This window comes from Haemaphysalis longicornis, unplaced genomic scaffold, assembly GCF_048455015.1.
Source record: "Haemaphysalis longicornis isolate Haplotype H1 unplaced genomic scaffold, Haemaphysalis longicornis Haplotype H1 scaffold_2, whole genome shotgun sequence".
NCBI classification, from domain to species: Eukaryota; Metazoa; Arthropoda; class Arachnida; order Ixodida; family Ixodidae; genus Haemaphysalis; species Haemaphysalis longicornis.
This window is the reverse complement of record NW_027526295.1, coordinates 160,011,348-160,035,795: the sequence shown is the minus strand read 5'-3', so window position 1 is coordinate 160,035,795 and position 24,448 is coordinate 160,011,348. Positions and strand designations below refer to the sequence as shown.

At 46.4% G+C, this 24,448-nt stretch overlaps 1 protein-coding gene across 3 annotated transcripts; it reads left to right on the top strand.

The window, feature by feature from the left end:
* The first annotated feature begins 1,450 nt into the window (after positions 1-1,450).
* On the top strand, positions 1,451-23,696 carry LOC144169395 (uncharacterized). Of its 3 annotated transcripts, XR_013322437.1 has the most exons (15): positions 1,451-1,692; positions 2,457-2,587; positions 5,493-5,941; positions 8,066-8,648; positions 9,132-9,172; positions 9,259-9,337; positions 10,270-10,415; positions 11,584-11,733; positions 12,116-12,232; positions 12,334-12,401; positions 12,734-12,868; positions 13,623-13,825; positions 15,798-15,940; positions 16,729-16,793; positions 20,418-23,696. XR_013322437.1 is itself a non-coding variant. In XM_077698515.1 (14 exons), exons 2-14 carry the CDS (start codon positions 2,515-2,517, stop codon positions 20,520-20,522), a joined length of 2,292 nt encoding a protein of 763 aa, XP_077554641.1. In that variant the 5' UTR covers positions 1,452-1,692; positions 2,457-2,514; the 3' UTR covers positions 20,523-23,696. The 3 variants fall into 3 exon arrangements, 2 of the variants coding, with proteins under 2 accessions (XP_077554641.1, XP_077554643.1); XM_077698515.1 differs by lacking the exon at positions 16,729-16,793 and having other exon boundaries at positions 1,452-1,692; XM_077698517.1 differs by lacking the exons at positions 1,451-1,692; positions 16,729-16,793 and adding an exon at positions 1,725-1,895.
* Positions 23,697-24,448: the final 752 nt, after the last annotated feature.

Below are 24,448 nucleotides of genomic sequence, written 5' to 3'. Positions count from 1 at the left end.
CACACAAGGAAGTTATTTTTGTTTCAAGCTGAAAGGAAATTTTGCCTCAGCTCGCCTAAAAGCGCTACGACTTTCAGCATGGTCAGTAAGCTCTGCTTATTGCAACACACATGTGGACATGCAGGAAAGCCAGCAGACAAGAACGCCAACGAAGGCATAGGGGTAGGAGTTCATCATTTTTTTTTTCATGTTGAGAATTGAAATAGATTTATTGAAATGTTTAAAGAAAAAAAAAACGGGGGCAAAGAAGATAAACACGCTCAAAGGGGGGTACCCGAACGCAATAACGGGAAATGGAAAGCACTAACGAAGAGGAAGAAAAAAAAAAGACAAAAAACAAGAAAAAAGCCAAAGCAATGAATCACACAAATTAAAAATACAAAGACCTCGAGATTACGTCGTACTCTACGTAACTTTCCGATTGCTTTGTTCACTTTTTCCGCGCTGAAATTGCAAAATGGCTGGTATTCGTGGTGAGAACAAAAATCGAAGATGCGTGTAATTGATGCGCAGCAATTATCCACACAATTATTGGTGGTCATTATTCATTGACAGGCGGAGTTATTTTCGTCTTTCGTGCCTCCCCTCATCACTCCCGCCCATGCCGGTGAGTGGGAGCACTGAACATGCGGGACGACACGCAACGAGCCAAACATGCATTTTGCATGAAGCATAACATTGCAGAGCCTTTGTATTTAAACATAAATTCGTTATTGCTGAGGGGCGATTGTTCCTTTCATAACAAAGCGCACTTCAACATCTGCATCTTTCACAAAGCTTGGTTCCGTCGATGCGCTTCAAACGGGACGGACGCTGTCACGCTGCAATTCTCGCATCACTAGTACTGCCCGAAAGACGCCAATGGCATCCCAGGCGCGCATTCGCAGAGCCAGAAAATACGGGTGCAATGGAATTTATGGACGCCCATAATAAGCCGAGTGCTTGCCGTCGCAAACAACGCGGACCTCCACATCTTTTTTTCGCGCGGACAACCAGTCACTTTGGCGTCACTCGCGGCGAGCCATCCGCCTCTCGAGCACGAGGAGTTGGTTTGCAGAAAAGAGAACCAAAAGCTAAACACGCCGAGAGCCCTTTCATTGGTCAGTCGCCGACGCGTGACCAGAAACTCTGCCGCAAAAGTTCGGTGCGGTACTGCGGAAGGTGGGGTTCCGTACGGGTCCCGTTCAGCGAATCAGCAGCGAACGAAACCGGGCGGACGGTGTAGTGATCCGCCAACGAAATAGTTTTGTCTTTCTTTTGCAAGCGCAATCGTTCTTTAGGTGGCCTATAATGAAAAAAATAATGAGTCACTTTTCATATAAACAGTTTTAGGCTGGTACGGTGTGAAGATAAATGGAGCTTTCAGGCCGCACACTTTGAACTACGTGCTGTCGCGCACTCCCAGGCGCTCTTTTACGCGCCCGCGGCTCGACAGCGCTGCACGCAACTCTCGCCCCGCGCTGCTCTCTCCGCTAGGCCTGAAATTCCAGAGGGAGAGAATGCGCTTCCTTCCTCCTCGTAAGCGTTTATCCGTGGGCGAATTCCAAACATTTCTTTTCTTTCCGTGTCTTTAGTGCGCTTTATTGCTCGAACACGTTTCGTTTCTGCGCTCTCGTTTTTGAGTTTTCTCGCGAAACCGACTAACACGTACTACGACAGCGACCCAAACTACGAGCAGCTCGGCAGCGTAAGGTAAGAGGCAGCAGCATTCGTTTGCCCAGTACGGGACGGAGCGGGCTGCGGCTGCGGGGAGCACCCCCCATCACTCGCGACGGGGATAGGCCTAAGCCAGTCGACTGTGGAATGCGCACGTAATCGTGGACGCCAGACAAGTCTTGGGACCCGCTGGATCTGTAGTGCCGTGTTGTGTGGTGTCCGCGAAGGTCGTCTCTGAGGTGTGTCTTCGACGTTCCGTATCGTTTTTCCCTGCTCCGAACACATACGGAGTGTCCCGTGCGGGGAAGCGAAAATGGAGCAGAACGTGCCGCTTTTTCATACATTGAGGAAGACTGTGTGATCGCTGATGCTTTTGCGGCGCAGACATCGAGTGTTGGGTCGTGGTTCTTTTTTTGTGCGCGCAGTTTACTCATACAACCTTCGTTCGTGTCCTGTCTGCACCAACGATGGCGGTGCTTCATTTTTTATGCGTTAAATTCCAGCGCGATGCGTCGTGTTTAACGCTCCCGAAGCAACGGGCGCATTCCTGCGATAAGGTGCTTTACTCGCCAGGCATTCGGCTTTGTTGTGTTTGGTGAGGGTGATAACGGACTTTTACATGGCGTCGTAGTGTTCCATGTTTGCCCCGTGTAAACCTCCGTGGAGATAACCAAAACCAGCGCTCGTCCGTGCATGCGGAATTCGGGAAGAGGCGATCAAGCTGCTTTTTACCCCGTCTCTGCGTTTCGATTCATACGGCGTTTCTGACATCTGCTTCTCTCGACGTGCCTTTGTTGCAGCATGCGCGAATGATCGAGCGATTGACAACGACATCTACGTAACCCCGAATTCTTGAAAATGAAGGCTGTGCGGAATACCCTCTCGACGTCGTACGCAGCGCACAATGGCCAGACGCCGTTCTACCAATCAAGTAAGTGACATGTGTTTACTACTCTGTCGGTGACGGCATAACGTTTGTGGCGAAACACAGATGTGCGCGAATCGTCACACAGTTGTGATCACGACGGCGCTTGTAGTGCTTCGCACCGCGCTCCTCGCTTCAGTGTGACGATCGAATCCCTCGCGGTGAACGTCGACGGGTGCAGTTCGTCGTTTTGCAGCCAGAACGAGAAACGACCGACTGCTTCGTTGAGCTTTTCTCGGTTGCGAACAGCCTCTACGAAAGTTGCAGCGTGCGCTTTGTTTATATATCCTCAACGTTGTTGTCTTTTTTTTTGTTGTGCGTGTGTGCGTTACTTGCATCTTCGTGTGCCGGGTGGATATATATCAGTGACAAGTGTGGAACTATTGCGCTCAGTTGCGGTGACCACTGTAGACGATCGGATACCGTCGGTAAGATTAGCGAGTCTTTTCAAAATTACGCCTTCAGTTTGTGCGGTGTAAAAGCTCTTCCAAGCTAGGACCGTCCCTCTACAATTCGTTTTCGCACAATTGTAGACATTTTCGTTGCCTTTTTTTGTTCTCCAAAATATTGGCGCATTTTCTCCCCCGAGTGAATTTTCCTGTTGGTTGTCTGTCTTCGCTGCCAGAAATTACATTTGGTGTTTTTAAGCCAAGGTGGCAGCAGCTCTGTAAAGGAGGTAGTAGGCATATAGCAGTTGGCTGGCAAAAGGAGTGACAAGATTTGCAATGGTTGAGTATGAGTTCCCTCGAAGAGTGAGCCTGGGATTCAGCTGAATTTACCCTCCACACCTGTTATTGAGGTTCGACTATGTGTGGCTATTTTGGTGCACAAGTGTAGCTTAGGCTCGTAAAACCCGATTTTGAGTTCTAAAATGAGAGATAGTTGGGCTTCAGTTTGAAAGAAGCAGTGTAGTTTGTGAAGCTTGCAACTTTTCCAGCATTGATACTGCATCAGTGTAGTGTTGTGACGTTAAGTTAAAACCGAGTTAGCACTCGACATCCCATCGTATTTGTTTACAAACTGCTTAAATACTACCTTCTAGGTCATGCCATTACCTCTGCTGCTTTCTTTTTTCTTTTTTTTTTTGAATGGTTGCTGTCGAAGGACCTAATATCATTTTCCTGGCTTGATCTCTGTTCTTAATTAGAAATTGTGCCTTTTGCGAAAGTTTAGAACCGAGCCTTATGTTTACTGTTATTACCACACGCGACTGAGTCGTTAAAAAAGACTATTTTGTGTCACGAGTATTTTTTTTATGATGATTGAGAGTTTCGATAATGTGTTGCTCACGTGAAATTGAGTGCCTGATAGCTCGGCCAAATTCCTGCGGCATAACTGTTCAGTTATCCACTTTTTCCCAGTTCGCCAGTGGCTGTGGCCCAGTTTTGATTAAAAAGTTCCTACATGCACATTATTGCTTTTGGCAGTGTTCTGATAACCCCGACACATTCTTTTGTAAGCAGTGATAAATGGTAGGGGAAGGTTGTGCAGGTGATTTATCTCTTGCTACTTCGTGCTCACTAGAGGTATGCGGGGCAATATTTATACTCAGATTATTGCATTAGCATTCACAGGCTGGAACCATATGGTATGGGATGGGTGGCTACCAAGCATTTTCACCGCATGCTTTGGCAGCACAGTTACAGCCACAGCCAGGTTAAATTTCCATTGAAATTGTTTCAGTTGTTGGACTTCGGGTTTAACTGGTTTGTGATATCAACTGCTGAAAAAGGGCTGTGTCATTGGAGAAGGATGCGAAATACTTTTGAATGGGCTGGGGACATATTTTTTATACAGTGGACTCTCATTAAGACAAACTCCGTTAAAACGAACAACATTTTTGCTCGCCTGTAATGTCCACAATGCAAAAAACCTCCGCTAAGATGAATTTCTCATAATACGAACAAGATTTTATGGTCCCTCCGAATTCGTAGTAATTGGAGTCTACTGTATACCCTTTTCTTTTCTCATTCTTGTTTTTTGATACTGTTTAGGGTGTTCGAACAGTTTAATATATAAATTGTATCAGTTGTGAATGTTTGGGAAAAGGATGGTTTTGAATACTTGATTGATTGATTGTAGGGTTTAACGCTGCGATGCAAAACAGGCGATGAGGTGAGCCGTAGGGGAGGGCTCGGGATTAATTTTCACCACCTGGGGATCTTTAGCGTGTGCTGAAATCTCAGACACACGGGCGTTTTTGCTTTTCGCCTCCATCAGAAAATCGGCCACTGCGGCCAGGAATTGAACCCGTGTTCTTGTTTTTGAATACTGAATTGCATGCAAAATGCTTTTTCGTGTGCTTACTGTGTTTTTTTTTTATAGCATGCACTACTGTTTTTGAGGGTTGTTTCCCGGCTGCAATAAATGCTCACGTAAAAAAAAAAAAAAGTTGTAATACATATTTGCGTTTTATCATTCACCAGTGCATGGCACTTCGAGTGGGAAATTAATTCTCAAGTGCAGAATTTTTGGACGGTAACATGCTTTAGTGGCTCGTACAAAGCCCAAATACAAATATTTTGCCAAAATGGCATATCGAATTTTAAATTCTCGAGTCGAATCACAAGAGCTTTTCAAATTTCATTTGAATTGTCAAGTATTCACTCACCCGTAATACTAATTACTTTTTTTTTTTGTTTTTACTGATCCTGCCACGATGCTGCACAATTCTGGGGCCACGTGTGTAGTACGTGCAGTCTTTTGTTTTTGTCTTGTCTCTGGCTTGTTTTATTAATTAAGGCAGTAAGAATAGTAGCGGAAGAAGAAATGTTTTAGAAAATCCTCACCCGTTGCGCCGTAAAACTGGCATGTTACCGTGGTCCGGAATCTCAGAAACGCGGCAAAGTTCACTGCCATCGTGTAAAGCTTTCCTAGCAGGAGCTAAGTGGGGGTCTCCCGTGCAATGCAGGCTACTGCCAAAGCTGCTCGGGCAGTGAGACGGATGTCTCCACGTCGACGGAGAACCTGAGCGCGGAGGAGCGGCTGGCACTGCGTCGCGGCGAGCGGCAAGAACCCCAGGGCGAGGAGACCGCCCTGACGGAAGAAGAGATCAGCTCGCGCTCCAACACGCTGGTGATCCGCAACAACAGCTCCATCGACGGCTTCACCTCGCCCTTCTACGGCAAGCTGCCCGACTGCGGTGGCGGCGTTGTCTGCAAAGGCGGCATGGCCCCCTCGGCCGTGGCGGCGGCGCCCGTGCGCGAGATCACCGAGATCCCCAAGCACTACCTGGACCAGTCGGAGGTGCTCAAGCACCTCGCCAAGGAAGTGCACAAGGACCCGCAGTGCGTCGTCATAGGACGCAAGGGCTCCACAGGAAGCTTCTCCTTCTCCCAGTCACATGTCGACCTCAGCCAGGTGAGCTGCTCTCCTGACGAGTTGAGGGGGCGGAAATTTGTTGTAGTGGATCGGAACAGCTAAAGTTCACTTATTAAGGTTTTTTAACTGTGGTAATGTCAGTGACAGTGCGAATATGGTAAAGCACTTTCAAATGGCGGGCAAGTTCAGCATTGCTTGTATTTTCATTGTGAAAGGCACGTTCTATGCAGTTGGCAGCTTCTGTGCTCGTGTATAGATGCACATTGGTAATGTGTGGCCACTAAAAGCACTTGCGCTGTGGTTTGAGCTCTAACCACACAACTTGCATATTTTTGCATTTTTTTGTCTTCAAAATTAGTGCTGCACAAGAACAGGGGAGAGTTCAAGAGCAGTAATGATAAGGCCAGCAGAGGGGGGGCTGTAAAGTGCCTCTTTTAAGCAGATCTGGGTTTTATGCACCCACGTTTAAAACTGGAAGTAGCGTTTCTGTTTTTGTGGTTGGATGCTAATAAACCAGAAAATGCCAATGGAACCTTTTCGTGGATCACCTACTGTTCTTACAAAAACGTACGAAATTCAGTAAATTGCGAAGACCATTTATTAAGCACTTCTGTGTAACACTTATGAAGCCTACTTTGCGGAGCCTTATTTGCTGGCGCATTTTTCAAAGATGCGCATAGGCAGTGCTGTTGAAAGTTTACTGTGGGGTGTGCATGGCACATAATGAACGTGTCTTGTTCAGTGCATTTCGCTGGCACAGATAGTCGTACAGGCGTAGTCGCTGGCACAACTCTGTCAGCAGTTGTGCTTGTGTGGTATATGGCCTCGACACACGTGCCTAGCATTCTTTCGATCTTTTTTTTTTTTTTCTTTCATTTCCCTTCTCCACATACCAAACCCACTCGCGGCAAAGTTCATACGAGGTAGTGCTGGAGCATTTAGCACATGTGGTGTGCAGCTTTTTCCTTTTTTTCTTTTTGTTCCTTCGATAGACCGTGGATTCTCCTTTTTTTTTTCCATGTTGCTGCTCAGTCTGATTTATTTCCTGGGCACATTTAGCCGCAGCTATTTCCAGAGCGTTATACTCGCATGGTTCGGCAGCTCGCAGGAATTTATATAGCGCTTTGAGATAAATTCCACAGCTTTAGTGTCTTTATTGGTGTGGGCGAGCTTATGCGGGCCGTGTTGGCCTGGCGGACGTACTTTAGGGGCCTATCAAAGATGTTTTAAAGGAATTTTTGTGTCTTTTAATGTTCCATTTTGGGAACATGGGGGAAATGAGCTTGCATGCCGTGTGTTGTGTTCAGAGCTTTTTATAGAGGTAAAAAATTCCGTGTGTGCTCTGTGCTGTCGTCACAGTCGCATCCTAAATAGCAGGGATTGCCCGGGAACAAGGGAAGTGACTGTATGGATGCCGGATTTTTAACTGATACACTGGAACTGCGCACTTCCTTTCTACGTACCCACTCGATTTCTCAGATCACAGAATGACATGTTGCGAGCCTACAAAACAACGTAAAAAATTAGGAGAGCGGGCGCTATGGGAGTAACTCTCATTTCCCACGAATCATAAGATACAAATGTGAGGATTTGGAAGCTTATGAAATAATGAAACAGGATCACTGTGCTCCTTCCATAAGCGGTAATTACATCAGCGGTGTCGAGCTCAATCGAGAAGCCACGCACTGGGTTGCTCTTTTTGCAACAAAGTCGTTCTCAACTTCTTCTCCAGTTTTCTTTTTTTTTTTTACTTTTGTTTAGCCTGTGCGTGCTGTAGACTGCTGGGGTGTGTGTGTGTGTGTGTGTGGGACCAGTGGCTTTAACAAGCCGTTCTGGCACGGAATGTAGCTGTCGAGCGGTTTGGCAAGCCCAAGACATGATCAGCAAATGCAGTTCATTGATGCTGATTTGAGAAACTGTAGGAAAGGCATACAACATCTTTGAAGAGTAGCAGAGGTAAAGATGCAACTTCACAAGTTGTGTGTGGCACTAGTCTGTGCTCGTCAAAAGGCGTGCACACCAGTACAAAAACTAGAAGGGGCAAAAACAGTGCAGTACAAGTTCAGGAGAAGAAACGAATGGTGTCACATTGCAGCGGATGTTCATTGGGCTAATCATGGCTCAAGTTTGTGATCCCGCCTTCCGCTGACCGCAACCTTGCAGGCAATGGCTGGTGGCAGCAGCTCCCCGCGTTGGAAGTTGACGTCCGCAGAGGCCGCCGAGGTGTCCAGTGGCGGCAGCGGCAGCGGCGGCAGGGGGTCGCCGGCGCGCGTCTTCCCTTCCCAGCAGGCCTCGTCTCCCCAGCAGCAGCAGCAGCAGCAATCTAACATGGCGGCCGCAGCAGCAGCTTTGCTGTATCAACAGCAACAGCAACACCACCAGCAGCAGCAACAGCAGTACCAGCAACAGCAGTACCAGCAACTGCAATACCAGCAGCAGCAGCAGCAGCAGCAGATGCACCACGGTCGCACCAGTGGCGGCGGAGGGGTAACCCTGGAGCCCGAGATGGCCGTGCAGGCAGTGCAGCAGCTGCTGGAGGAGAACGGGGCACTCAAGTCGGAGTTGGACCTGTACTACGGCAAGGTCTCGCGGCTGCAGCGGCTGGAGCTGGAGCTGCAGAAGCTGCAGTCCGACCACGACTCGCTGGTGCAGTCAACGGACAAGCGCGAGCGCCTGCACGCCGCCATGCAAGCGCGACTCGAACGGGAGCTCGCCAAGCACCAGGACATTGGGCGGCGACTCAAAGGTAGGCTGTGACCAGTGGCCGGTTGGATGCATGCGAGTTTTGGAAATGTGTGGGGCACTGAAGGGACTGAGGTGACAGAACTCTGTTGTTCGCTCGAGACGCCACTGCGTTGACCGTCCTTAATTGTCGGCAGCACACGTCTAGCATCAGGTCGCAGAGGAATGCCATTGTGTAAGCCAGCATCTGTCGGTCAGAGAGAGGCGATGTGGCTATTGAGCAGAGTCGTCGCTGTAGCAGACTTGCGTGCAGTCTGACCCGCATTGCTGTTTTCGTACTGTGCTCTGTCAGTACAGGTTGGCAGGGCCACCAACGCAGGTCCTCTAACAGACCCTTATTTCTAATGCACTCAAGTGGCAAAGAATGAACTTACATTTCATTAATAGCTCTGTCTGGCCATGCATGCTTTGCTATAGTGTGTTCTACCTCCCTAAATGCAGCAGGGTTAAATCGTTCCCCGTCTCTTCTTCCTTTTTTATCGTGCAGAACAATTGGACGCTGCTATGGCCCAGCTGTCCGTTCGATCGGTGAGTTTCACACTTTGTGCACTGCAGCTTCCTTTTGTTGGGCTTGACACACAGTTCTAACACGGGGCTTCAAAACAATGTTGCAGCTGCCTGAGCACAGTGACTCCGAGCTCAAGAAAGAGGTCAGCAGGAGGGACGTACTCATCGCCCAGCTGCTTACACAGAGTAAGTGCACTTGTGCTTTGTTTGCCTTCACGTTAAGGGGGGACACTGGTCTTGAGGACATTTTTGTTATTTTTTTCCCTATGTGCCTGAGATTTACACATTGAATGTATTTTAACATCCTGAGCACAAATATGCAGTCAGTTTTCATCTATGGGGGGGGGGGGGGTAAGGGCAGAGTTGTGCAACACGTTATCCCATTCCGTGTCGAACCCCCTTTTTTTTTTTCATTACATATCTACCTATGAAATGCTGTAATACTTTTTATCCCTTTGTGCTCTGAAGGACCAGGTAGTGCAACTATACCACTGCAGTAATTTTAGCGTTGATTCTGCAATTGCTCAAAACTTGCTCAAAATTGCTCAAATGCCAGGCCATCAATTACCAGTCTTCGTAGAATGAACTGCATCAAAATTGTGCTAGCAAAAAGATATTCTATATTTTTTCTATTATCTATATTCTATTCTATATTCGATATTCTATATTATGTCTATATATATATTCTATAGATATTCTAAGAAACTATATATTTCTGTAGTTTTATTGCATTGTTCGGTTCTTCAGCTTTCAAATGCAGTAAAAATGATACATATCTGACCAGTACATCCCAAGACCCGACAGTTGGTCCTGAGAAAACAAGGCACAAAGTTTGGAAACATGTGAAAATGGTCCTTTAGGCAAGAGCTTTGTAAATACTTATGGTACAGCTATAATATTTTGCCGGTAAATTCTTTTGGGACCCGAGTACTGCAAATAAAATTAATACAGAAAATTGGTTTTTTTTTTAATTTTCGGTCCTCAAGACCAGTGTCCCTCCCCCCTTAATTAAGTGGGATGCAACTAGCATGTTGCTAGCTGCTGTGCGGGGCCAATTTCCACATCCTTGATTGCAAGGGACCCTGAACCGAGTGCTCCCTTGTCTTCCCTGTGTGCAGACAAAGAACTCACGGCTGAGAAAGAGCGCAAGGAAATCGAGCTGCAGGCACAACGAGCAACCCTGCAGGAGCAGCGCAACCACATTGACATTCTCGACACGGCACTGAACAACGCACAGGCCAACGTGGTCAGGCTGGAGGAAGAGGTGGGAAGCCGGACTCTCTTGCACTGCACCCTAATCTATTTTGGATGTGGAAAAAATCTGCAGAAATGCCATGGAATTCTGATTTTCAAAAGAACTCTGAAAAGTCTTCAATAGCTTTGTCAGATTGAAGTGCATAGCCAGTGTTCTGAGTTTTTTAGACCAATATTTTTGCAGAGAGAGAGGTAGAGAGAGATCAGAAATCAAAGATAGAAAAATCTCTTTGTGCGACATTGAAATTGTGGGTGTTCGTACAGTGTAAATTGTACCCGAGCAAGTAGAAAGTCAATGGGAACTTGAAATCGGTGAACGTTAAGTTTCAAAAACTGAAGTAGCATGAAACGACATTAAGCCATGTTAGTCATCATTTTAGCTATGGACTTTTTTTGAGTAGCGAACTGTGCAAGCGTCATTGTGCACGCGCCCTTCTGCCATTTTTGGCAGGCGCCTCGGGCAAAATAAACAGAGGGCGTCCCTGAGCTTGCTGCTTGGACAGCGGCTATACTTTCTAGTGGTGCACGTTTCTATTTACTTTTTTTTTTTCAAGAGCTCATCTGAGTTTGTACGTGCAAACAAAAAAGGCTTTCAAAGGAAAGGGACAAAGACGTTTGAGACTGACCACGCTGCGAGTACACAACTGCCAGTGAGGGAGTAACGAAAATGAATAAAAAAAGTAAAGAAAAAGGGGCGCTTCAACCACTGCAGATTAGTCGCAGGAATGCGTGCCTGCCACATGACATTCATGCGAAAGGCATGGGTGACACGTGGGTGTGGGAGGGACTGCAGGGCGGAAATATTTTGTGCACAAGTTCTCTGAAAGCCAGACTTCTTAGCCTTATTGCCATTTTTAGTCCGCAGTGGCGGCCGTTAGAAGGACCTTTACTGGAAAAATATCCATTCATGATGCTGCTGTTAAAGGGAATATGAGCCAAGTCCAAAGCAGTCGCTGACAATAATTAGCCCGATTCGCTTTTGTGTTTTATCAAATTGAGCTGTCTATCTGTCTGTAGGTGAACTATTACTCTTTCTCAACTGGGTTATATACCACTTCAGTTGCACTGAGTTAGCCATGTGCAACGGCTTGGGTTTATTGAAAGGCTTATCGACTGGTTATTCTGCCGTGAGCACAGCCTGACAACCCACCCTTTCCCCTCCTTTCATTCATGCGCAGTGTCGGAAGAAGCAGTTCTACGTGGAGCGTGCCGGCCAGCTTCAGAAGCACCTGGCCGACATGCAGATGGCCAGCGAACGGAGGCTGCAGATGGAGAAGCGCTTCCGCAGTCAGCTGGAGCGAGACGTCGAGAACCTCACCGCCCAGAAGGTGGGGCGCCGTTTCTTGACTACCCTTTGTTAACATGCTATCGGTCTATCGGTGGTGAGTTTTTTTCCAACCACTAGCGCTTGTCAAGAGACCAGAACACATGAAAGGAAAAATGAGGTTCCATTCCGAAAGATACCTCTCCCATCTTCTCCATCGGTTGCCCCGTGCTCGTGCCATTTCTTTCGCTTGTCTTGGACTGCATGAATAGTCACTCTTACCACTTACCACTAGGTACACTCGTTAAAGTTATTTTATTGCCCTCCAACTTGTTTATGTAAACAGCTTTCTGCCGATGTGCTGAGTCTGAAATACAAAAAAAACTTTGTTTCCTGCTTACCTGAGTTGTAGCTGACCTGCCGTGTCCTTTTTTTCTTTTTTTCAGAGTGACGGAAAGTCATCCAGCAACACGAGGAAAGACTCGGAAGACATGGAGCTTCTCAGGAAGACAGTGAGGGAGTACGAGGAGAAGATCATTGGCTTGGAGAATGAAGTGGCAAAGGTGAGCTGGTGTACTCGCAAAAAAATTGTGCTGTATAGCGAGCTGTGTGCATTGGCGTAGATCTCTAAGTCGATTTTTCCTTTCTTTCCTGCCACTCATAGTGGGAGCAGAGATACCTGGAGGAAAGTACGATGCGCCAAATTGCTGTCGACGCTGCGTCCGTGCCAAAGTGAGTGCGGATGTCCTTTTCTTCTTTTTCTGTGATCAAATGGGAGTCACGATTGCTTCCGGAAGTGTAGAAATGTGGTGCATAGACTTTCCGCAAGCTTTTGACTGTTTCTGCGAAGTCTGAGCTGATTTTATGCTAGAATACATGTTAGACAGAAGAGAAGGTTGAGTAGAAGCAGTGATTTAGTTGTCCATTTAGCGACAGAGTTGTTTTCAGCATTCAAAATTACCTTTTTTGCATATTGCTGGACCTTTCATGTGCACGTGTATGTGTATGTGCGTGCTTTGGAGTGGCATTTCTCGCTGACCGTGGAACGTTACCTCCTCTCGCAGGGATGCCAAGATAGCAGCGCTGGAGCGCACCTCCCAGGAGAGTGAGAAGCTGATCGCGCAGGTTCGGTCCGAGAAGCTGAGGCAGATGGACGAGCTGTACGCCTCTCAGCGCAAGTGCGCCGAACAGGAGGGAAAGTGAGTGCTGCCTGCTTGTGTGTGACTTTGTGCATTTGTCATAAGCATTGCTTTGGGAAGGGTTTTGATGTGGGTGTGCTCAAGTCCCGAATCAGAACCCCGATTGCATTCTTAATGGGAATGGGGCCAGTGCAAAGCTTACACCCAGTATACGATGATTTCAATTGTTCTGTATCACATGTGCTGAGCGTGAGTGTGACATTGAGTTTTATAAAGCCACCGTATTCTATATTGTGAAGCGAGCTAGCCTTGTAAAGGTTGTTCACCGGGTGCACTTGTTTTTGGAAGTGGGGTGAGTGAGTGAAAATTATAAGGAAGGAAGTCGGAGCTTAAATGTCGCATGTTGTGTAGAAGCAGTCACTTGAGGTGTTGTTAATTACCCTTTAATTGGATCGGTTGTGTGGGGGGGGCTTTGTGCTAGCTTTAACTGTTACTGACCCAGTTTGAGCTTCATTTTGATTTAGCCTATCTATCTATACTTTCTTGCAAATGCAAGACATGGTATTGCTGCACTCTAAGGCTGTGAGGAGAGAACTACGCAGGCCAGAATGCAAAACTGCAAACAGGCTTAACTAAGTCTTGCACTCGCCATCACTTATATCCCCGCCAATGTTTTTGTGCACTTGCTTACTTTCTGTTGTAGTGATCGTGTAGTATTGGCAGTTAGTAAACGTGCTTTGTATCATTAATTGTGATCCCTGTGATCCAATGTAGAGCCCTTGTGGCCCTTGCTGACCTCCTCTTTGCGATGCAGGTTGAAGGATCTGGAGTCCCGGCTCGCCGAGAAGGATGCCATGATCAAGGTGCTGCAGCAGCACTCCCAGGAGAAGGACGCGGTGCTCCAGAATGCCGTGATGTCGCGGCCGCGGCACGGTCGGGCCGCCTCGTCCGTCACCCTGGGCTCCGCGGCCTCCGGCACGGCGGCACACCGCAGGACAGGCAGCAAGGATGAGATTGGTGAGTGATTAGATAGCTCGGGGCTGAGACTCGCTGAGGGTCGCTGCGACTTCCTGGCAGCCTGTGGCAGGAAACAGATGCACGTTCCACCATTAGTGGCTTCTAGCTAAGCAGCTTTTGACTGCACCCGTTACGGTTGCTCACTCTCCGAAGTGTTGTTGTCGAGCCCAAGGATGCGGGTTCGATTGCGGCCGCGGTGGCTGCTTTTCAAGATGGAGGCGAAAAGCGGAAACGCCTGTGTGTGCCGAGACTTCGGCGCACCTTAAAGATTCCCAGGTGGTCAAAACTAATTCGGAGCCCCCCACACGCCATTATGACGTGCCTCCTAGCCCAGGTGTAGGTTGGGTGCGTTAAGTTGGTGTGTTAAACCCCACAGTCTATCAACTGGCTTTTGACTGCACGGTCATTTGTCAGCCTGGAGGACAAGGTTGCTCGAGTCCTTGGTAATTGAGTGCCGTCAGGCGGCAAGCCGGGATCATAATAAAATGTCCTTTCCATCTATCTCATAGGGACAGTTTGAAAGTATTTCAGGTCACTTGGACAGATTTAATGAGAAAACTCTAAAAGAGCAAAATTTTGTTGCAGCTGCTCTAAGCTAACATGCATTTTAGTTGAGTTTACGAGCATGGCAAAATCAGCGTTTCAAAATGTGCGTTTCTACTTTTGTTTTTTGGCATACCCTTTTCTACAGTTAAAGGAGCCATGAAGAAAAATTACAAGTTTCTGTTATTCGAAAGATTTCTTGTTTTATAGTGCCCCCAGCCCTTGTCCGAATGCAAACAATGCTTTATTCACAAAGAAATTAATTAATTTAAGTTAAAATTTTGATTTTCCCGCTAAATTGGTGTTTTCGTGGTCTGCAATGACATCACAGGAACCGACCGCTCTGCTATGGTCCATAGAAAGATATTTCTAGGGACCATAGCTCTGCAGCTGATAGGGAGTCCTTGTTTGCCGTTAGTGAACCTAGATGGGGCCACCATACCATAGCAAGCCGTTTTCCGCCTTTAACACGGATCAACAGTTTCTTTTCCGTGGCCTTTCGTTTGTTTTTGACCGTATTTAAACCTGGCTTGTTTCTTTTCACGGAGAAAATAATTGTTTCTTGAAACATAGTTCTCGCTTGACAAATGCGGTCACGTAAGACACCGTCGCTCGCGTCAATCGGCCAGTGTCGTCTGCGACAACCCCAAAGCCCCGCAGTGCTGTGCATCTAAACGAACCATAGTGCTCGCAGTACCCACAGCAGCACGCATCGGTACTTCTATGTTTACGTGTGCTTTCGTAACTTCCAATGTTTGTCCCACCATTCTTACTGATATAAAAAGAATGTGCCCTAAATTTCAGTGCAAACTGCATGTTCGGCAAGCTTATAAGTTCTCCCTAATTTGCGTTTGCTTTTGCCGCCCTCCGCCAATCGCAGAGCATTCTCATGTGACATCATAGGTGCTGTTGCGGGAAATGAGCTAGTGGGTCGCATGGCCATTCCCGTTTTTCCTGATTATGTAGCTTATTTGAGCGAAGTTTACGTTAAGAGTGGTGTCAGTATGATTCTAATTAGGCAATTTTTTGAATGAACCAAACTTGTGTTTTCTCTTCATGGCTCCTTTAAACATGACTTTGGTTTGGCTTGTGTTCAATTTTTTTTTTTCATGTTATATTTTTTTCTTTAGCTGAGCGCTTTAGTCTGAAATTTTGGTTTTTAGTTTGTTAGCAGGTATGCTTTTTTCCGCCGCTCATCTTTCAGAGCTTGGTGTTAAAAAACTCAATCTAACTTTAAAAAAGACTGCTTCTGAACACGATTGCATGCTGTTTTGGTTTATGAGAGCCATAAAAAACGTAAAGCGTCTTTGTCATGCGCCTATTCATGTCTCAAACAGTACAACTTCCGTATATTCGATGGAGGGAAATTCCACGCAATGCTGATGATTGGCCAGTGCTGATTGGGCGTGCCATCTCCGTTGCCTTCCAGGCTCCTCAGGCCTGTCTGTAGTGGGATCAAGCGAAGCAACCACGGGGGCCACAAACGCGTCCGCCTCGCAGTCCCAGTGCTCGGATTCGAAAAAGAGCATCGACGAGCAACTCAAGGAGTTTGGGTCCCGACTCTCAAACAAGGTCAGTCTCTTTTGTCCCATCTAGCTCATTTTTGTCACATGCTTTCCTAAATCTAGGAAGGAGATTTGAACTCATTACGTGCTGGTGTAACAGTTAACTGGAATTTTTGATCGGGTGCTTTTGAACAGGTTGGGCTAAGGCATGTAAATGGGGGGGAGTGGTTCTGTCGAAGTGTATTTTACGGTTTGACAGCTTGTCTTTTGCTCTTTTTCATGCTGTTGCTGGTGTAATTATGTTGATGAGCTTTAGTATAAGTATGTGTAAGGACTCAAAGAAGTATGCTTGGCACTGAAAGGTTCACTTTCACTTGGACTACCTTGTTCTATTGACATCTACAGATGAAAAAAGGTCTGCTGTAGAGGCATATTTGTCAGTGGTGTTAAGGAGGATTTTGCAGTTTAGTGTTAGAATACATGTACCTTATAAATGCGGATTTCTCTTGCGTAAAATAACTAGCTGGCAATGTAGCCGAGAATTACTACTTTGGGGACAGTTTCAGTTGGACAGGTTCTTTTTTTACAGGCAAGGTGTAAGGGGATTCTAACTCTACATATTTCTAGTGCAGGAAGAATTTGATTGGAAGATATTCTAGTTAAGTTAGCTGCCCATTTGTTGTGTACAAGCATCCTCTATTTGAATGTGAGGCAGTTTTCTTAGTTTCAATATGTCTCAATGGGGCGTGGCTTTCCTCTGCGCTCCAGAATACGCAGATTTGTCGAGTAGCTTGTTTCATGCTGGTAGGAGTCTGAGAGTACTGCTTTGAGGTCGCCTACTCTTTTGCATTTCAGTTTTTCTTTTAAAAAAATCGTCGGCAGCATTGAAGGTGATTGTGGCCTCTGTCGAGGGGAGCGAGGTAAATAATGCGCATGGTTACTTGCCAGAGGGCAGAGTGTGACGAAGCCCACCTCATATCTGACATGCGTGGTTTGCTGGCGTGATCCTCGTAACAGCTTGAAAAACTCACCGTGTGCCTCCACCACTCCCTGTTTGTGCAGTGTAGCCTAACATTTGCAGTGCCCCTGAAGTGTGGGGTCAGTGAATTGTGTGCAGAACCGAGTTTTACATTCTTTGCATTTTTGTTTTGAGGGGCAGAATTTTTTTTTTTTTTCATTTGGTGGGAAGTGACTCTGCTGTCCTCTGCTTCGCTCGAGTTGCATGAGATTTGCAGTTGAAACTGTACAGTATTGACCATTTCTTCATTTGCGATTGACATAAGAACAGTAGTCTTATTTTTACCGATACAGTCGAACACGGATATATCGAACACGGGTATATCGAATTCTCGTCTATATCGAACTCATGAATTATCCCCTTGAAAATTCTGTGTAAAAGTATAGGAATTCGTACGTTTATATCGAACCGTATTTTTCCCGACATTGGGTATATCGAACGCCGCGCGAGCTGAAAGGTGCACTTCGGCGGTCGCTGCACCCCCGATTGAGGTTGAGGAGGATGTGGAGGAATGCGCGGGCATGGCGAAGACTGGCTCGCGGAACTAATTCCCCCTACCGGAACGAATTTGCGCTTGCGCAGTCGGGCCCCGCTACCGGCCGCCGTAGCGTTAGCGGACGGAGCCCGGTATGCTAAATCTCTCTAGGCACACAAGTCCGAGCGCTCGGAAAATGTGACAGTGCGAGGTAGGGATGCCCCGACTGCACACGTCCTTTTTTTTTTTTTTTTTTTTTTTTCGGCTGCGTATGTTCCTCGGCTCGCCAAAAAAGAGTTTTTTTTCTCTCTCTCTCTGGGTCTGTCTTCCCTCGATGTCGTCTTGGGAAAGGGAAGAGGGAACGAAGGCACTGGCGACCTCCTCCTTCTTTTGCATTTTGCTGCTGTTGGTGCTGTTTGGCGAGTTGTCCCGCACCTTTCGAAGATCACTGTTTCTCTCGGAGATGACCATCGCGAGCGCTTTGTTGGAGTCTGTTCAGAGAGCCTTGGAATTGTAATTGTTACCTTCAAAGTTATTGCGGTACGTGCGCGCTGTTCTTTTGTGTCCATGTTGTGCATGGTGTGCGAAGGCGCAGCGTACTGCTGGAATTTTCTAGTTGTGCAGCCTCGAGAAGATCGAGACCAGCGTCTTTAATTTCATTTCCTGGACAAAGAAGCAGGCCAAGATCAGCGATTTTTTCTTTCACGGAAATAAAGCGTCCTGTTGCGTCGTGAGTGCGGAATTAGTTGTCATTCTTGAATGCGACGATTGGTAAGTGACCGTCCGCCATAGGTGAGGTCTCAGAGCCCATATTTTTTTATATCGAATTTTTCATATATCGAACTAATTCGCGATCCCCTTGGAGTTCGATATATCCGTGTTCGACTGTATTGCTGTTCTTATTGCACATAACATAGCCAGTAGACTGAGCTGCTTTCTTTTTTTTTGTTGTTCTTTTGAAGTACAACTATCACACTTGCAATGGCAGACACACCTTCTTTTAGTGAGCCAAATACTTTAGTGAGCCCAAGGATGCAAGTTCAGTCTTGGCCAAGGCAGCCGCTTTTCAGGTGCATGTGACATAAAAAAAAACCCCGTGTGTACAGATTTTGGCGCACATTTAATGTCACAGTCTAAATTATTCTGTAGCTTTCTGCTACGGTGTGCCTCACAGCCCAAGTGTAGCTTCAGCATGTACTATTAACCTTAAAATTTAAATTTCTTCTACAGTACCCTACCCAAGACTCTATATACTCAATATATATACAGTCGAACACGGATATATCGAACTCCAAGGGGATCGCGAAAGAATTCGATATATCGATAATTCGATATATAAAATACGCCTATCTGAAGATTATCTGACAACTCCGCACATCACTGAAAGTTTTCTAAAGTCGTGGAAAACGGTAGTTTACCGTTTTGACCTATAAAGCACGGAAAATCCGAACCGCAGCATGATGACCACCACACTTTATTTATCATTGAAATGTCTTTGAGCTTCACTTGTTTTTTCTTCTGCGTCGTAAAGCTCGCCAAATTGTCTTCAAGATTACAAACACGCACAACTGAGAAAATCAACGCTGTACACTGTGCCACAACAGAGGCGAATAACGCTGACGTAACCTCGGCTGCAGTAGGCGGTTGGGAACGTTGTCAGGCACTGAGTGCCGTTATCTTCAGTATCAGAACCGAACACCTCCCCCATCTGGAGGCGTGCAACGAAGTCGCTTTGCACCCGACACGCTCTGGAATAGCCGGGGCGGGTTGTGCTGCATTCGCCTTTACGTCAACGTTGATGCGTACATCGCCCTCAAAGCTACTGCCAGGAATTCCGATCGCCTTTTCAACCAACATCTTTTCAGCAGCCTGCACCCGATGAATTCCCGCCTTCGTTGCTTCGAAATGAATGCCTTGGACAAAACAAACATACAACGCCGCATCGGTCCCCCTGCACGAGCCACCAAACAGCTCAATCACAGAAAAAGAGTGCTTCCGGTCAATTTCTTTTGCTCCCTTATGTCCTTTCGCCCCAACCACTATCCGCGTTCTGGTTATCATGGAGCTGCCCCTCGTGCTAGCGTGAAAACAGTTGTTGAAGGCCATAGAAGCGACATAATGCCGCGGACGCCGCCTCTGTCTCACCAAGTCGGGCAGCTCCTGAGATGAGTCAACATTATCATCAACTCCACCCCATCAGAGGAAGCAAGCTTTTAGGGGTACCTTCGACGCGGAATTCGATATATCGAATTTTCCCGTGATTAGGAGTTCGATACACGCGCACAACAGCCCTATACTTTTGCATGGGATTTTCAAGGGGATGTTTGCACTGTTCGATATAGACAATAATTCGATATATCCGTGTTCAACTGTAAATACTCAACACAATCTATATACTGTATACACTATGTACTATATACTCTACTTTACTCTATAGTTCTCTAGACAGTACTCTACCAAAGACAAGAAACATACTTTTAATGTGACGCGATATTATTTTTTAGCATTATTTGGAGACGAAACCTTCAAACTAGTTTCGAAAATGCGTTGGGCGTGAGAACTTTTGGCACCTGCCAGTTCATGTCAGTGGGTCTCATTTTTAGTTCGTCAGTCTGTTGGTAGACAATGTGGAGGAAACGACGACGAAAAGGGAGAGGGAATTGCTCCAGTTTTTAAACAATGCTGTAATTTGGAAAGACGATGTGCCGAATGGTGAACATGTCTGGTTTTTACCATTTCGTCTGCTTTTTTTTTTCTTTTTTTCACTTGGGCAGATGGAAGTTGCTAGTTTTGGGTGGCATTTTGAAAACCTCTGTAAGTAAGGTATATTGACAAAGTATTGGTTAGGGGATTTCTGTGCCAACACGGGTGTTCTTCCAAGGTCAATTTCCAGCGCAATTTTCAAAACTCAAAAAAGTTCGCAACCACTCATAAGCTTTGACCATGCCTTTGCCTACAATCTGCTGCAAGTTGTACAAGGCGCAGTCATTTTTCTGCTAGGCCTCTGTAACATTGTGCTGACTGGTCTTTCCTGCTGTCCTCTCGTTTCAGGACCTGATAATGGACACATTGCGACTCGACAAGGAACAGCGCCCCACAAGCACCACAAGTGCCTCCACCACCACCACCACCACCACGGGCCTCTGGAGGGTCTGAGACTGGAACAAGGAACCATCTTGCCCGCCCGTCATCACTCGCTTATTCCCTCTTCCGCATTACGAACTCCTTCCAAAGCCTCCTCTGCGCCTTCCTCCTCGAAGACATCTTGCGCTGTGGAAGACCATCTGCCGGCCAGTACCGCAGCCCACCCAACACTCTTCTTGTCACACCCAGTCTGTCCAACGTTAACGAGCCAAAGCTTTTTTAATTCATTTTATTTTTACATTTGTGCAGCGAGAGCGCTTTCTTGCATTGATAGCCTTTCACTTCTGCCTTTTCTTCATTCCTTTCGTGAACCTAAGTGCATCTTCCAAGGGCTATTTAATATTTTTGCTCGTAAAACAAAATCTTCATGTTCACTGTAAGGAACAACATTGTTCAGTGGTTTGTAAGGCTTGAACAGTTGGCTTGGACTGTGTGCATCTGTCAATTCTGTGTCACTGTTTCGCTAGGCGACATTGACTGCGCATCTTTCAATTTTACGGAAAGAAATGACTCTAGCCTCGTACGGGTGGGTGTTGGCGGGCTGTGGCTTTTGTTCCACATGTATGCGTGTTTGTATACCTTCGGTGCAAGTTGGTGCCTTTGCTTTAGAAACGAAAAAGCTAGTCACTGTTTCTTGGTGCCAGAGAAGACGGAAGTTTTTAAAGGGAAACTGGGCTGCAAGAGTGACACCCTCCCCCTTTCCCGTACTCCTCACGTTCTTTTAGACCCTCTGGAGGAGACTTAGCGAGTTCCCATTCTTCTCTGTCTTCTCCTGTGCCGGTTTTCTCCTCGGCACGGAGAAGAAAGCGGAAGAGCTGGGTGCTCGGCTACTACGGCGTTCTGTTTTCAGTTTTAGCTGATTTTAGTTGCGCATTCTTCATCTGTGCTCGCCATGAAGAAACTGTGTCAGCGTAGCGCTTTGCAAACTTTTCGCCGCAAGCTTAGAATCACAGACGACGTGAGGATGCGGCGAAGGGGAGAGGGATACTTCGTCGTCCATGCCTGTCGACTTAATTCTGGATTAACGCAGCAACCTGCACATACTCAGTGGTGCCCTCAGTATATTTAACCCCTCTTATTTCTGATTAATATTTTCTCTAGCGTAGTGTGGGGTCTGTGGATACACACGTCTGGGAGTAACGAAAGGTCGTGCCCTCCCGTTGTCCGACTACCCCACCCTCTTTCTTTCTTCCCTCTTTTGTGCCTTCGAACACCATTCACAAATGGTCAACAGAATATTTTAATATATGACGCCTTACAAAAAAAAAAAGAAAGCTATTTTGGGGCCTGTGGTTCTTCGCGTTCGGTTGTGGACATTTGGTAAGGCTTCTCTATGCAGGCTGATGTTGACATAACTCGGATGTTTCCATGTAGAGCTTTCTTGGGAACTGCCGGTAACACTGGAGTTGATACTTGATACTGGCGTCTCCTCCGCCTGTTAGAAGCGACGTGCCTTACCGTTACAGCCGTACGACCGAAGACGCGTGGCCAGCAGCAAACGCATATGCATTTCTCGCCCACGAACAAAAGAATCTCGCGTGTATTTTTACTGTTCGCGTGGTTATGCCTTGTCTGGGGCTCCCCTCAAGCCACTGTCGTCAAGTGGCCCGCCCCCTTTGACGGAGTGGCGGGTGCTTTTGCACCTTCCCTTGCGGAGGTGAGGGGAAAAATCCCGCAGTTTTTTGTCTTTTTTTGATCGCTGGAATGACTGACCTTCTAGTGCGATTGTGGCCGCCGATTTTTATACAGTATTCCACTCTTGATTGGTTTCACCTGTACGCCTTGCCGACTGACATCTGCGAAATCGTCGCTCACACTGAAAATTTCGGAACACTGACGTTCCCTCACTCTCGTTTCATTGTAGCATATTGTGTTAGGCCCAGAGAACAAGCTCGCGTTTTCTTTGTTCGGAAGCTCTTTCAAAGTGGAATACTGTAAGGGCTTTTAGTGTGCGCCTAGTGTGGATCCTTTTTTTTTATGTTTCTTGAGCTGGCCAAAAACTGCATTGGTAGAACATGTTGCCGCCAGCCGGTCTAACTGGGCGGGTCTCTGGTCAGCGTTTTGGGAGCGTGCCTTCATTTTACAAACGAAGCTCACTTGCACTGGCCAAGAGACCTTGCATTGTTTTGGACTTGTGGTGTATATATACATTGCCTTGCGCATATCCGCTTGTATGTGCGTGTGTATGTGTGTGTGTGGGTGCGCTGAGACAACGGTGATTGGTGCGCCTGGTACAGTGCGCTGGTCGCACTTGCAAGGTGCACGAGAATGAAAAAAAAAGTGCGTTTTGTTTCGTGTGGAGTGTGCTGCGTAAACGAAGAAAAAGAAAAAAACAAACAAAAATGCATCTGTATTTTTTCCTTTCTCATAATTTTTTTATTGTCTGGAGATTCTGGCTTTAGCACTTTTTTAAAATTGTTATTAGAAGATAAGCAAAAATGTGCTGTGGGCCTTAAGGCATTTGTGCTTGTTATGAAACTGTCATGTTGAGACCTTGATGTTACAGGGATGTGTGGTTGGTAAAAAATGAAGTGAATCTTTTAGAAATTCTTGCTAAACACCTGTACTTCAAATTCCTCAAAGGATCTTCATTTGAATTATGTAAACCTTTCATTGACTTCGACTTCTGGCAGTTACCCTGGGTCTGATAATTGTTGCCGCCGAGTTTAGAGTGCCTACATAGCTGGTGTGCCGCAAGGCATTGTACTTTCCCCTTCGCTCATGCATTAGCATGGCTGCATCTGAATGTGTTCACTTGGCAGGAATTGTCAACTAGACTGGCCTTCTGTCAAAATTTTTGTCAACTGTCTATCATTTTTTGTGACAAAGACCCGTTTTAATTTACCATTTGCTTTTATGGTGCAAAAATTTTGTAAAAAGAAAAAAACTTCCCCATTCTTGTATAACTTAAGAGCATACCTGTTGTGCAATTTCAACTGCTGCAAAGAAAGATATTTTCTAGTCCTGGTGCCATCTACATTTGGAAGTTTTTTTTTTACTTTTGCTCCAGCGTTCTTTTTGAAGCACGTGCTGAATGTGGGTCATTTGGTTACTCTCACTGTTTTTAGCAAGGCCATTTTGTGTATAGCAAGTATTCTGCACTGCTTCACAATTAGTTCAATTTGTGCAGGAATTAGTTTCTTTATATTGCTTTGTGACAAATAAAAGAAAAAGGAAAACACTTCACACTTGCTGTTTCATTACCTTTTTCTCGCCTGCATTACGTCTGTGCACAGTCCTGGCAAGTTGCTTGTGTAATGTTCCATGTGTGCTGCCACAGACAAGGCGGTAAAAGTACCATAAAGTAACGCTCGGCCTGGCTTCATTCAAAAGATTACAGTGTTGGAGTAAGAGAAATATCAATCTAACGCGCTATACTCGGTGACAACTTATGAACGGCACCAGAAGTTGCCGCTGTGTTTTATCACCGTAGCCAGATGTTTCTCTGCACGGCGCAAGTAAGGCGTTACTGGGAATATTTTGAACATGGCGTGAGCCGTTCCCGTGATTTTTTGGACTTAATATGCTTATAAACGGCTCCAGTGACGACAAACAAACTGCGTGAGACAAGGCAGACGATATCACGCATTCATAGCAAACCCCTCTCAAAACGCGCGAGGACTGACGTCATGGGTCCGGCGCTTTAGCGGAGTGATACACTACATAAGGTGGTGCCGTTCTTGAGTTGTAACCATGGAGGAAAAAAACTTTTCTTTCCTCCATGGTTGTAACCGAGTATAATTTAGCTGCGGAATAAGCAAAACTGAAAGAGGCTGCTGATGCACCAGCATCATTCATGCACTTTTCCCGGTGATGTCATGCAAGCCACCAATCAGCTGGCACTAGTAGAAGCATCCGTGAACAAAGAGTATTGTCATTGACGCACAACATGGAGGAAAGATTACGCACAATTACTTCATGAAGGGGGGGAGAGAGGT